The sequence below is a fragment of the Crocodylus porosus genome, unplaced genomic scaffold (genome assembly GCF_001723895.1).
Source record: "Crocodylus porosus isolate Cpor-Errol unplaced genomic scaffold, CroPor_comp1, whole genome shotgun sequence".
Classification (NCBI taxonomy): Eukaryota; Metazoa; Chordata; order Crocodylia; family Crocodylidae; genus Crocodylus; species Crocodylus porosus.
The window spans coordinates 13,647,522-13,660,909 of NW_017728886.1; the positions used below are offsets into that span (position 1 = coordinate 13,647,522).

The 13,388-nt window shown below is 40.8% G+C and overlaps 1 protein-coding gene across 2 annotated transcripts in view; it reads right to left on the minus strand.

Annotated features, from left to right (window-relative positions):
* Positions 1-1,609: 1,609 nt before the first annotated feature.
* The window catches only part of PAXIP1 (PAX interacting protein 1), a 64,546-nt gene continuing 52,767 nt past the window's right edge, over positions 1,610-13,388 (minus strand). The window contains exons 16-21 of one of the 2 annotated variants that reach the window (XM_019530518.1): positions 9,739-9,907; positions 6,544-6,644; positions 4,574-4,708; positions 4,407-4,482; positions 2,891-2,951; positions 1,610-2,099 (exon numbers count right to left, since the gene is read on the minus strand). In XM_019530518.1, coding sequence (XP_019386063.1) covers positions 2,084-2,099; positions 2,891-2,951; positions 4,407-4,482; positions 4,574-4,708; positions 6,544-6,644; positions 9,739-9,907 — 558 coding nt within the window. In that variant the 3' untranslated portion in view covers positions 1,610-2,083. Of the gene's footprint in view, positions 2,100-2,890; positions 2,952-4,406; positions 4,497-4,573; positions 4,709-6,543; positions 6,645-9,738; positions 9,908-13,388 lie in introns of those variants that run through there. The other variant, XR_002100135.1, reaches the window with a different exon arrangement.

Genomic DNA, 13,388 nt, shown 5'->3' on the forward strand with positions numbered 1-13,388 from the left:
ACCCCAGCTGACTTCCTGCCCTTTGGGCAGGGGGCTGGACTCGATGATCTCCCGAGGTCCCTTCCAGCCCTAATGTCTATGAAATCTATGAAAACCCCAAATGCTGGAGCAAACTGAAATGAGACTTCAGGAACCCAATGTCCATGAGAAACAATACAGGGCAACAGGAGTTGTATTTCTTTAAATAAGCTTACGCTAAATCCTTGAACTCTAAGAACATGTGATAGTCCAATACCTACTGCTTTTATGTGGTTTTAATGTACTAACAATTAATACAACACCCTATAAACTATCACGTGCAAAGACTGTTCTCTAAGAAGAATCTATATATTTTTTTTCAAATTATACAGGTGTTAACTAAAAATACAATAGGGACAAGAACAGGCAAAGCAGATGACATTTTTGCATAGAAAAATTCAGTGAAATTTTGAAAATTGGAAGAAGCTAAATAGAATACATAGTTTTAAGACTTAACATCATACCAAGGAGCACAAATGCTTAAGACATCAAGTCAAAGAGCCTATTAGTTCGTTTCAGTGAGACGAATCCATGTGCCTTGCTTTAAAAATGTAGTTAGCCCCACTGCCTTCAGTGGATATAGTCTCACATTCAAGTGAGTTAGGTACTGGCTTGAAGTATCTTGCTGCATGAGAGTTTGGGAGAAAACCAAACAGAAGGAAGAGACAGACAGATTTCTCTCTCTTTCTATACTACAGGGTATATAATTTTAGTATTTTTATTAAGTACAGCTTTCTACAGACAAACTAAAACACCTTTGCTCACCTTTCTGATATTACTATATTTGTAAAAGGTCTGCAAAATGTTTCTTAATCAGAATACTGTGCCTACTTGGTATGGTTTGATATTTTCACTACACTCAGTGTTCATTTCACACCAAGTCCACTTTGAAATACAAGACACAGGCAGAAAAGGAGGACAGGGTGGCACTTTAGAAACTAAATGGTTTAGAGCAGCATAGGCTTTCATAAGTTACAGCACATTTCATCGGAAGATATGAACAGCCATGCTAGTTTGATTTCACGCTAACACATCTAACCACCTCTATGCAAGATACTGGGTGCCATAATGTACGTGGTGCTTTACAAGGAAACAGAATCCCCCTTCCCCAAAAAGTTTAACTGCTTATTGATCAAGCTGCATGCACATCAGTGCTTTTACACTGTTTTTTTCCCTGCATTACAAAATCTTGTCCAAAGATGTATAACTCTTTGTTGAGGGGTAATTAGGCACCTTAAATAAGTAGTATAGGTACTGGCCTGCTTTTTAAAAAAAACAATTGCTTTTGTTAAAATACAAGTTAAAATACAGATGTGGCATATTTCTTTTTAAATATTTATTTAATAACATTTTTTACACAAAAGAAAAGTGCAGGAGAGGGGACCACAGTCACTCCCACCTTCGAGCTATTTGCTTTAGTAGAAACACAGTTATGCGCCTTATATTATTATTAAAAACATATCTAGTAAAATAAATTTAAAATAAATCTCATGTCATTGAGGGGGGGGGGGGTTGGAGGAAGGGGGAACGTAATTTACTCTTACCAGGGTACCATAATTGTAAGATTTTAAAAAAATGAACCACCACTAAATTTTAGAGTAAAACATTTAAAAGTACATTTATTTAAAACTTGGGCAAAATAGCAATATAAAAGAAAATAGAGTATAAGAAATAAAAATAAAGTACAAAACATTTTAATCTTCAACATCCATAATTTAATAGATAGCAAGCCCTTTCTGATTTTTACATCCACATTTTACTTTTGGCTGAAGTACCATAGATTTGTCAAAACATTTAGAAACTGGCTAATCATGATACCTAAAGTGGGCTCTTAAAATGGTAGTATAATACAAAACATAGTAAATTATGTTTCCTCATAATAAAATTACACATCCTAAAAAAGATGCAGTTTATTTTTGCTTTCCTGCTTTAAACTGCTCATCACCCTAAGGAAAACAGCTGGAAAACAGCATCCACAGGAAGTATTAGTTCCTTTATATGGTGGCTGGAACAGCTAGATTTAATGCTCCAAGGACTCCGAAGCAATAAGGCATTTTACTAGCCATCAAGTAAATTTGCATGTAAGTTTGTTAAGGAAAGCACATACTTTCTTATAAAGACATACAACACTTACATTGCTTTTCTTGAGAGAATATGGTAATTATCAAAATGTTTATAACTTTCTGGAACAGAACTGTTTACCACCCATAGAAACCTCCAATGATTTGCTACCACCTATTTTTTGTGATGCCCATAGTCATCTCTTCTAGACTGTGCGTTAAACAAGCCAAAATGTTTGTTTTTTCCTATTAAAAAATCCATCACTTGCACCCTATTTATTCAGTACCTTGTACATCCATCATTGATAAATGGTTCCATTTCTTTAAAGGCTTTTTTTTTCAATAATTTGGACAAGAGATGACATTTTTAAAATAAATCATCATTCAACTCACTTCCAACTTGCCAACCAAATGGGGTTCTCTGAACTTCAAGGGAATTCCCAATAGCCTGTCAAATGCTGAGAAAACAGTGAATGGTCTTACAAATCCACTCATGTCTTAAGTGAAGACAAAGAAAGACTAGTGAATGCATTACATAGTCAATACCCAAGACATGACCTACTGTGCAAAAAAGGATGATGCTGAATGCGACAGAGGAGGCTATTCAGGTGAATGGCTGTAATCTCTTCTGTACAGGGGCAGATGGGGAAATTACCAAATTAATTTCACTATGAATCGAAATCAGATCTCTAGAAACCAGAGACTGTGTTACCCTTCTACACCTTCTACTACAGAAATACATTTCATAACATGGTGGAGTCTCCTTAACAAGCCCTTAAAAGTATTACGTAGTTTCCACAATAAAAGGATATGATTCGTAATCCAGTGTTTGAGTAAGTACTCCAGTCAAAACAAACTCGGCATTATGGACATCTAGAAACAAAAAAATAACGAGACAGTCTTCTATACTCTGCTTTGTGAGAGGCATAGGGATCACTGGAGACACTTGACTGACAGACTTCAGGGGAAATTAGGAAAGTGTGGATCGTCTTAATGTGAATATATACTCTCTACCAAGGGAACAACTTCATTGCCTTGGGCTGGTTTGTCTGTACAATCAACCACCAAGGTGTAGAGCCTTCATTCTGCACATAGCTTCTTGCAGGTAGGGTCTGGCATCCTTGCAGAGGCCCAGTGCACCTTTATAGGGGTGCCAGGTCTGTCCACATGGAGCTCAGTTCAGCTTAGCTCAACGCTATGGTTACAAAGGAGATTTGGGTTGGATGAAACAGTCTCTATGGATGTGCGGGGCCCAGTGCATCAGACATCAGAGACTGATGTCTGTGTCGGGCCCGAGGTTGGGGGGGGGGGGGGGCGAGCAGCTGGAGCCAGCGAAGTGGAGTGGCGAGCATCCGGAGTCTGCAGTGCTTGGCAGCAGCAGAGGCAACAGCGCTCAGCGGTGGCAGTCATGGCGGGGCCTGTACGACACTGTCTGCGGGTGCCCCCCTCCCCAAAGCATGGGGCCCAGGACAGTCACCCCAATTTGCTGCCCCCCATCTAGGGACTGCCTTGGTTGGGTGTTTGAAGTTTGAAAGCTGCTGGTTATTACACTGGGTGTACATTTCAAACTAGTGTATGTACAGTTAACTTGACTACTTTCTATATGAGATAGGTCACCATGATAATTTAATTCTTTGTTGTTGCAATGCCCAGTCAGCACCCCCAGACATTAACTCCTGATAACTCATCACTACGGAATAATTTGCCATTTGCGTTCCTCTTAAATGGAGTATACTGTGGTGTTTCAGTACTGACTGCAAATCCTACTATTAGCACAGAAGCACTTTGTGCACACATGATCAGAATCCTTGGCTAGGAAGTTCAGGTGGGGCCACTTGTGGGCATCTGAACATCACTAAAGGAGCAGAAAAAAACCTATTTGAAAACTCAGAACATTCCATTAAAGAGCTGTTCTTCACCCTTGCTTATTTAAGAAAACAATGAAATAGACACTAGGCATATCTATAGTCTAACTATAAAGACAGCTAAGTTAAATTATCTCAGGTACTGGATAGGCAGCAATCCAGGAATGACAGCATGAATACAGACTGAATACAGACTATGTTACCTTGCTGAGAATGGGTTAAATTAGCCTATATTGAGATTTGTGCTGCTATGGTAATATTGCTTGAGCTAGATAACTTAAAAGCTAACTATGCTAACACTACACTGCAGTCTGCTGTACGGACTTAACAACCCCTTTAACTGTTTTCATCTGTGACTGTTGCCAGTAACAGATGCACATACTTGATGAAAAATAAATACAGAAAACAAATGAATTCTTGAGTTGCACGTACGGACGTGATTATACTGACAGTTTATACATACCTATGCCTCGGGCAAAATATTCTCGACATAAGTGAAGATCATTTTCACAGGATATCAGGATTATTTCTGGCAAACTCTAAATTGAAGAAACTAAATATGAGCTCAATAACACAAAAAGCAAAATATTTTATAAAAAAAATACATTTTACAAATTATATTTCACCCACTTTGTTTTGTTTATGTTCCATAAGTTTCCGAAATGAAGGTTGTTTGGATAATACTTTTCCTCCTGCACATTCCACAATAGCTTTCATGGTAGAAAGACTAGGACAAATTCCAGGTGTAATGTAAAAATATTTTCCCTAAAAATAAAAACACAACAAAAAAACAGATTAAAAGTCAATGGAAAAGGGCTGCCTCTGGACTAGTGGCTTGTAATATGCATCTTGGGGTGACCTACTGCCATGCAATTCATTTTACAGATTAAGGCTCATACTGTCCGATGGCATATATTAGCACTGCCTCAATCTTAGTAGGGCTATGGCAAGACCCGTTTGAAAAGGCTTTTCATTTTCTTATAAAATGGAGACATGGGGGGAAGCAGGGAGAAGGGGGAGACTGTCTGGATTTAAAGATGAAGTTAACAGGGACTTCAGAAATCCAGTCTTCTTTATACCTGAGGAGCAGCTAAAGAAGTGCTTTCCATGACAGTTAGAACAATTACTATACTATAAAAACTTTGAAATACCAAATCATTACAACTTTCAGGATTATTAAGACCAGTCAGGATGTGTAAAAAGGAATTTCCCTGTCTTTAATTGGAGAGGGTAGGAATAAAGAGGGCATGACTAATGGTTTATAAAGAGACAGAAAGAAGTCCCTTGTGCAAATAACCAGCAAACTTCTACCGCCTGCCAACGAAGCTGTAACTAGGCTCTTACCTACTTAATGGTGCATTTTGCACCAGACTAACTTATACTAGTATCCACTGTACAGATGTCAAACTCTCCAGACGCACCAATGTAGAGTTGTGTCCTGTGTCTACTCCATGTTTACACAAGTTCAATCTTGCTGTGTATCTACACCCTGAGACTACTGTACATGTTATCATGTAACACAGTATCTTTTCTGTTCCTGCTTTCCAGAAGAAGCCTAATTCTGTTATTTGGACTAGTAAAATGTAACAGAAGAATAAGATGTTATTTATCTTCTCAGATCTTACAACCAATGTTATTTCCTGAAACAATCCTAAGTGTTACATCGCTTTTGGCTGCTCAACTTCTGACTGAAACAAGGCAGAAGATTTCAGGTTTCCTCACCAATAATTTATTTTGATTTTAAATGATAGATTTATGAAGTAAATAGGTTTCTGTTAAAAAAGCATTTCTCCTCCACGTCTAAAATTGTTTCTTACAGTGCATACGACCAGAGAAGAGTCTTATGTCTTAGCTGCTCTCAAGCAAACAGAGGCTGTTTGTCTTCTCCAAAAACATAGATCACAAAGGCCAATAGCAATAGTCTTTCAGCTATTTATATAAAACAAAACCCAGCCAGAACAGGACCAGTGCAAAGTGAGATAGTACTAAGTTATTGGAACAAATCAAATTATTAATTTCATTTTAAGTTTAATACGAAATTTGGAAAAGTACACATACAAATGCTCCAGAAATCATCATTCTGCTCTCAGATGGAGTCTGAAAGTAAAGATTAATATTGTGTACATGTGTGTGTTTTATTTATTTATTTATTCCCCCCCCCCATTAAGTCATCCAATTTAAAACAGCTTTGTACCTTAAGTGAAAGTGGAACCCTAACTGGATGTTATTGTTAGAAATGTTACACTTGTACAAATAGTGTAGGACTATCTTCCTTTATATAGAGGCACACATTTCAACTAACAGCAACAAGACATTAGGTAGCATATTCTAGTCATTCTCTCATTTTGCTGAAGTCCCCCAAGACTTTAACCTTTCATGATATCACGACACCCCCTTAAATACACAAATACCTACGGAAAAGGTCACCTTAAATACTTGTACAGGAAAAGCCGTTACAATTAGCAGGAGAATTTTTCAAGACAGAACAAATGAATAACCATACATGCCATCTGTTTTATTGTAGAAGCTATGGTCCCAAAGCTGAGAAATAAATTTAGTCACATGCTCCACAGATTTAAGCATGTTCTTAAATTGTATACCTTAAAAAGTGGAGCTACTTGTGCTCTCTTCAGGGACTCCTCTAAACTGAAGCAGAAAAGCACTTCAGCTTCCGCATCTCTGAGCATGTAGTTCTGCTCATCTGAAAAAGAAAATTTACAGATCGCATATATAACAAAGGAAGAAATAAAGGTGTCAACATAACCCCTCACTAAGCCTTATTACCAAGCATTAGGGAGAAAAAAAAAACACTTATTTTAATTCCCACTTGTTTTGACATTGACTGTCATCCTACCATGAACAACGCATGCCCCCACAGCGGTGACGGGAGCGCAGAGCTCCTGCACACACCCCCAGCACTGTTGCCAGGGGGAGAGGGGAGGTGGAAAGCACCAACTAGGGGTTGGCCACCACCCGCAGGCACCACCAGCGGCATCAGCCAGTGCAATGCCTGCAGCAAAGCCTGCAGATGCCGCCAGCGGTGGGGTGGCAAGTAGCGGCCGCCTGCAGGCACGGCCCAGTGTCGGCGCCGCTTTTTTGTAGGGGGTCCACTGCCACGCTCAGGAGGTGCACATGCATTCGTGCGCACCCCCTATGCATCACCCCTGCATCCCACTGTATCTCCATGCAAAATTGCTTTCTTAATGAGATCAAGATATTAAAGAAAACAATTAAAAAATTGTTACTTTACTTATCACTGAGGATCATCCAACATTTCTATAACAGAAGAGTCTTATTTTTTCTTTTTGTACATTTGACAACATCTAACCACCCATGTCCTCCTTTATTGCACATAACTGACTATTTTAAATATAAAAATATAAAAAACATTAGCATGTCTATCCTTGTTCATAAAGGCAGAGGCACAGAGTGGTTTACTGAACCACATGCCTAAGGAACGATGTCCAAGACAAAAAATCCAAGACTGAGCCTAGACCTGACGTCAAGTCTCTGGCTTTAACCACATGACAGTCTTTCAGTTTGTTTCTCACTGCATAGTCATTCAGCTTCTTTTTGTCTATGAGGGGATTTCAGTCTCTCACTCATCACAACCCGTATCTTAATGAGACATAAAAAATATTAAACATATAGAATAGCAAAGGAAAGACTCCAAGCGGGATCTGGATAGTGACTGAAAATAACAACTCCTTTAGTAAACTTAAACCATCAGCTTGAAATCTAGTTATCTTTAGTTCTATAACCAACATAAAAATGTCAAATTTTCACATTATAAAAAAAAATCAGTTCTGCCACCTAAGAACTTTCAAAGAGCTTGATTAGTCTGCCTGCTGTGGCTGAACGAAACAAGTTAAAACCCTAGAAAACAAGTCCAACCCCCACACCATGTGCATAAGAGACAAACTGGCTTGTGTGCTCATTAGCTGCAAATTATTTACAAACATATATTCTTACAGTGGCTATTGCAGCAGTACTATGTATTTGCTGTATTAATCAAATAAGCATGTAAAAAGGTCAAACATACAGGAATCAGCAGTCATGTAATCTACCTAAGAAGAGTTTATGCCATATCCCTGAAATCAGCTGTATAAGAAATCAATATGGTACTCTGACCTGTCGTTAACAGAAAATATAAAAATAGATCAAAATTGTAGTACAGTTCTGGTCCTGTATTGAGTACAAACCTGATGCGCTTTTAATGCACTTTTGTCCACAACTGCACCAGATATAAACTTTTATTTTTATTTCAGGAATGCCACTATTGAGAACACTTAACTTATTGTTAAATAAATTTCTAGTTAAAAAGATACTGATTTTTGTCCTTGTTTTAAGGTCATGCCTTGCCATGTAATGCACAAAATTGTAAACTTTTGGAGAACAATCATAAAAACAAACAAACTGGGATTTAAAAATTGCAAGCACCAGTGAAATCTCTCTCTGACAATGACAAGAGAAAGGGACATAAAGAGAAGAAAAAGGGAGCCAGGGAAAATCTACGTAGTATTATTACATCCAATGTTGTTTGATAATTCTGAGTATCTTTTATTAAATAACATAATTATATGGGGTTTTTTTAATTCTCTTTTTTCCTATATTAAATTGTGTGGCAAGTTAAAATCAGAACAGTAATTGAAAAGTTAATAAAAACCAGGTGAATTTTGCTTTTGTGATAGTGCACTGGTATCTGAATGGTTATTAAAAGCATGAAATATTAAAAAAAAATGATAACACCTGTCAATTGTGAAATATCAACTAAAGTTTCAGTTGTCAATCTTCAAACAGCATTTTCTAGTTGCGTGCAAATTATTCAGAATTCAGCAGACTGAGAATAACTATTCTTAAAGTAATGCCCTAATGCGCAGATGTCAAAATTATGGCCCGCTTGCCAGATCCAGCCCACAGAGCCCCACCGTCTGGCCCCTAGTGCTACCCCTGGATCTGAGCAGCCCCTCAACAGGGCATGGCGTGCGCTGGACCAGCCGCATGGATAGGGCCCTACATGCATGTGGCACCTGCCCTGGCTGCTCCAGGATTGCATACGCAGATGCATGTGGCACAGATCCCAGAGCACCTGGAACAGGTACTGCTTGTGACGCAGTCCAGAGGGAGTGTGTAACACAGATCTCAGACTGGATGGAGTGGGTGCAGCAATACACAGAGTGCCCACCCCAGCCAGACTGTGCCACATGCAATTCCTGCTCTGGGACATGCAATGCATGCAGTGCGGGCCCCAGAAGCTCTGGGACTGTGCCACACATGGCACTCACTATGGGACAAGCACCGCACATGTCCTAGACCAGCTGGAGCAGAAGCCATGTGCAACAAAGCAGGGCGCCATGTATAGTGCAGTCTGGACAGGGCAAGCACCACATGTAGCACAGTATCCACTCCAGCCAGTCTGGGATCTGTGCTAAATGACCCAGGTGGACTGCACCACACATGGCACCCATTCCGGCCACTCTGGGTACGAGGCCACACACAGCGTTGGACCCAGACCTGCTGCAGCAGGCAATGGATCCAGTATGCTGTGGGAGGTAGGGGGATCTATGGGTCTAAATCCAGCCCATGGATTAGCCCTGTGCCATTCATCTAGCCTGTGGGGCCAAATGAGTCTGACACCCCTGCCCTAAAATCCCACAGTAAATAGCTGTCTGTGTAAAATCAGTCAGCAGAAAAGTACTTCCATTCAAATAATTAAGAAGTATGCAACTTTATTGTTAAAAAAATTAATCGATTACTTGTATGCTAATCATCAACTGATGCTAATATTTACTTACCAACAAATTTCTGGCATTTGAAACACTCTTCTAACCATTCTGGAGTTACAATGTGCTTGACTATTGAAATGGCTGTTAAGAACTTTACAGTGCGGGTCACTTTGCTGGCAATCAGATGTGTACATTTCTGTGCAGACTCTGCCACTTCACCGCCCAGAATATAGAGTTTCTGAAAGTTTTACAGATACGTAAATCAGAAGCTGAACACTTAAAGTAAACGTTTCCATAGCAACATAAGAGAATGCAAGTATTATACAATGAGAATGAGATCCGTATCGAGTAAGCAATGCAGGAGCTTTCTGACATTGCATAATACGCACACCAATAAGATGTGCATATCAAAAAGTCTTTCCTGAATATACAAGAGCTGGTCAGAAAATGGAATTTCCATCTGACAGGAAATTCTGACACTTCAAACCTGTAATATTTTATGTCTGTTGACAAGGTACAGTAAGTACAACAGTATCAAAATGCAGACACCCTAATTTCAACAAGTTCTTTAGAGACAAATTTCTGCTAAAATGGGTCACAGGCTTCTGAGAACTCGGGTGGACCTGACAACTGGGCCAGGTCTCATTTCCCTCCAAACTATTCTTTTCACTGTTGTGGAAGAGTTTTCAGACTGGGGGCAAAGTGTTAGTGCCACAGGGCAACACAAAGGGGCTTATGCATAAATGGTAATCATGTTTCTAAAGTACTCTTTAATCAAGAAGCAGACCCAGTGGATGAGGTCACATAGTTATGATGGAATGAGATGTTCTTCTTCAGAATGAAGAGCAGTTGATAGATTCTCTTTTACCTATTGAGATAGATTAAGCTGCCAGCAAACAAAACACAAGTGCAAAACATACCCTTGTCAAGCAACATGAAACAACTGAAATAAATCAACTGTTCTCCTTCCTACCCAGCAAGCACTTAGCAAAATTCAAGAGGTCCCCAACTTTTATTTAGACAACTGTTTATGAATTGAGATATTGTGTGAACAAGTTCTGGAAGGCTCAAACCCATCTTCAGTAAGGGGCCCACATCTGCCTACCAGATACCATGCAACATCACCTTTAGCTTCTGGTCCTGGTCACTGTCACAGAATAAATGGTTCTGATCCAGTACGGCAAGTTGCGTGACCATGAGATTTGTTACCAGAAGGTGCCTCCTTCCAATTAAAATTAGCATCAGGAAAAGGAAATGTAACAACATATTAATAATAGTAAGTGGGATGGAAACCCCGCCCTGCCCCTTCCCAGGTTTGGGTCTGGAAGGGTTAGAATATAATAGGTGCCATACAAGTGCCATCTAGGATGCTCCTTCCTCCACCACCTCCAATATGACTGGCAGCTCTTATCTGCAAGGCCTCCCCATACGAGGCCTCAGTGAGCTCCTGGAGTTCTGCCAGGACCTCCCCAGGGCCTGGAGACTGGTTTCCACCCTTGGGTGACCCTGTCTGGTGACCTAAGGCACAGACCTCTTAGTCAAGCCCCTGAAAAACCCGCAGCTGAGATGCCCTACATGTGTTGGAGAATGGTCCTGGTCAACATCATTCATACTGGGGGTCCTCCTAAACTGTGCCAAGCAGGGATGGAAAGATCCCTCTGTTGTTCAAGGCCCCCCTGCTGGACAGTGCCTTCACCTACATCCAACAGGTCCTGTGCAAGGGAAGTCCCTGCCCTCTAGTATCCCTGTCCCACAAAGCTTGTTGTGGGACCCCTCAGTATTCCTCACCACACCGTCTCAGCAGCCTGGGGGATACCAAATCAGTCTGCTTCCACACAGCCCATCGGTGCTACTCTACAAGCTTATACTCAGAACAATCCAGCATCCCGTCCTCGTGTCCCACGCAGACACAAAGTGGCATCCTTGGCAAGAGCAAGGGTAAACAAGCCCGTACCTCAACCTTCATCCCATGGGCCACCAGGGACCTCAGCTGGCAGTTCCTACACAGAGTTGTCACCACACATGTGTATTACACAGGTGTGTATTTGGGTGTTTCAGACACCCCCGACATCTGCCCCTTCTGTCAGCAGAGGAAGACCCTGCCTGGTGTACCCCCTTTGCAGCACTTGTTATTAACTTCTGACCCACACTCCCATCTGTTTTCACAACTGTTGCCTGAAGAAATCAGCTGTATCCCCAGTAGTCTCCCTAATTGAGAGAGGCTTAAAGTTTTCCTGGTGGACCTGAAGCCCACTGTTACAATGGCAGTGGCACAAGAGGATGCTTTGGAGGGAGAGTATTGAACTGGATACATCTGGAATTATCTATCCTATAACCATATTACCTTTCTTCCTGCTGACCTTTTTTTGCCCACTTACTTAGCTTGGTGAGATCTTTCTGCAATTTCTCTGTCAACTTGGGATCTGACTACCTGGAATAATTTGGTATCATCTGCAAACTTGGGAGATTTCAAGTACACTTCCATTTCCATATCATTGATGAAAACATTGAACAAAACTGGGCCTAGCACAGTTCCCTCAGAACCTTACTTCCGATTTCCCTCCACCCTGAAAAGTGACACTGTAGCTCCTACCCTTTGCTTCCTATCTTTTAACAAGTGCTCTGTCCACGAAAGAACCTTTCCTCCAATTCCATGGCAAGGGAGTTTTTAAAGAAGACTTTGGTGAAGGATTTTGTTGAAAGCTTTTTGGAAGTCCAAATACATTGTGTCAACTGGACACCCCGTGTCCAGGCGCTTGTTAACAGTCTCAAAGAACTCCAGCAGTTTGACAAGGCAAGATTTCACCATGCTGACTCTTCAAAAGCAGAACATATTTGTCCACGTGACTGCTGATTTTATTTTTATTACAGTCTATCAACTTGCCAGGGATAGAAGTGACACCCATTGGTCTGTAGCTCCTACTTTTGGAGCCCTTTTTGGTGATGGGTATTATGTTGGCAGCACACAGGCCATCAGTAACCATAGGTTATGTACCATTGCCAAGAGTTTTGCATTTTCACTGATGACTTCTTTTAGAACTCTCAGGTGAATGCCATTCAGTCCTGGGGACTTACTAGTACACGACCCTCGCCATTCGTGGGGGATATGTTCTCGTATTCCCTGCAAATGGCGAAATTCACGAATAAAGCACTGTGTTTACAAACACCATTTACATTCATGAACACAGTGCCCCCGGCAGCTGGGTGGGGGGAGGCATAGCTGCTCTGGCAGTGGTGGGAGCTCGGCTGTGGCAAGTGCAGAGTTCCCGAGGAGCTCCTTTAAGTGCATTACAAGACGGGTTCAGCGTTTGCGAATATTTGAAACCATGAATGCCGAACCCGGAAATAGCGAGGATTTCTTGTATTTAATTAATTCATTTTTTCTAGAGCTACTTCTGTTGTCACTTCAATACGGTCCAAATCTTCAGACCTGCGCACTAGGAACGACTGATCTGGCATGGGAATTTCCCCAGTAGCTTTTGCAGTAAAAACTGATGCAAACAATGAATTCAGCTTCTCTGCTATGGCTTTATCATCCTTGAGTGTACCTTTTGCACATTAGTCACTCAATGGTCCCTCTGATTCTTTCATTGGCTTCCTGTTTCTGACGTCTTTAAAAAAGTTCTTATGATTTACTTTAGTGTCCTTTGTTAGATTTCATAGATTTCGTAGACATTAGGGCTGGAAGGGACCTTGCAAGATCATCGAGTCCAGCCCCC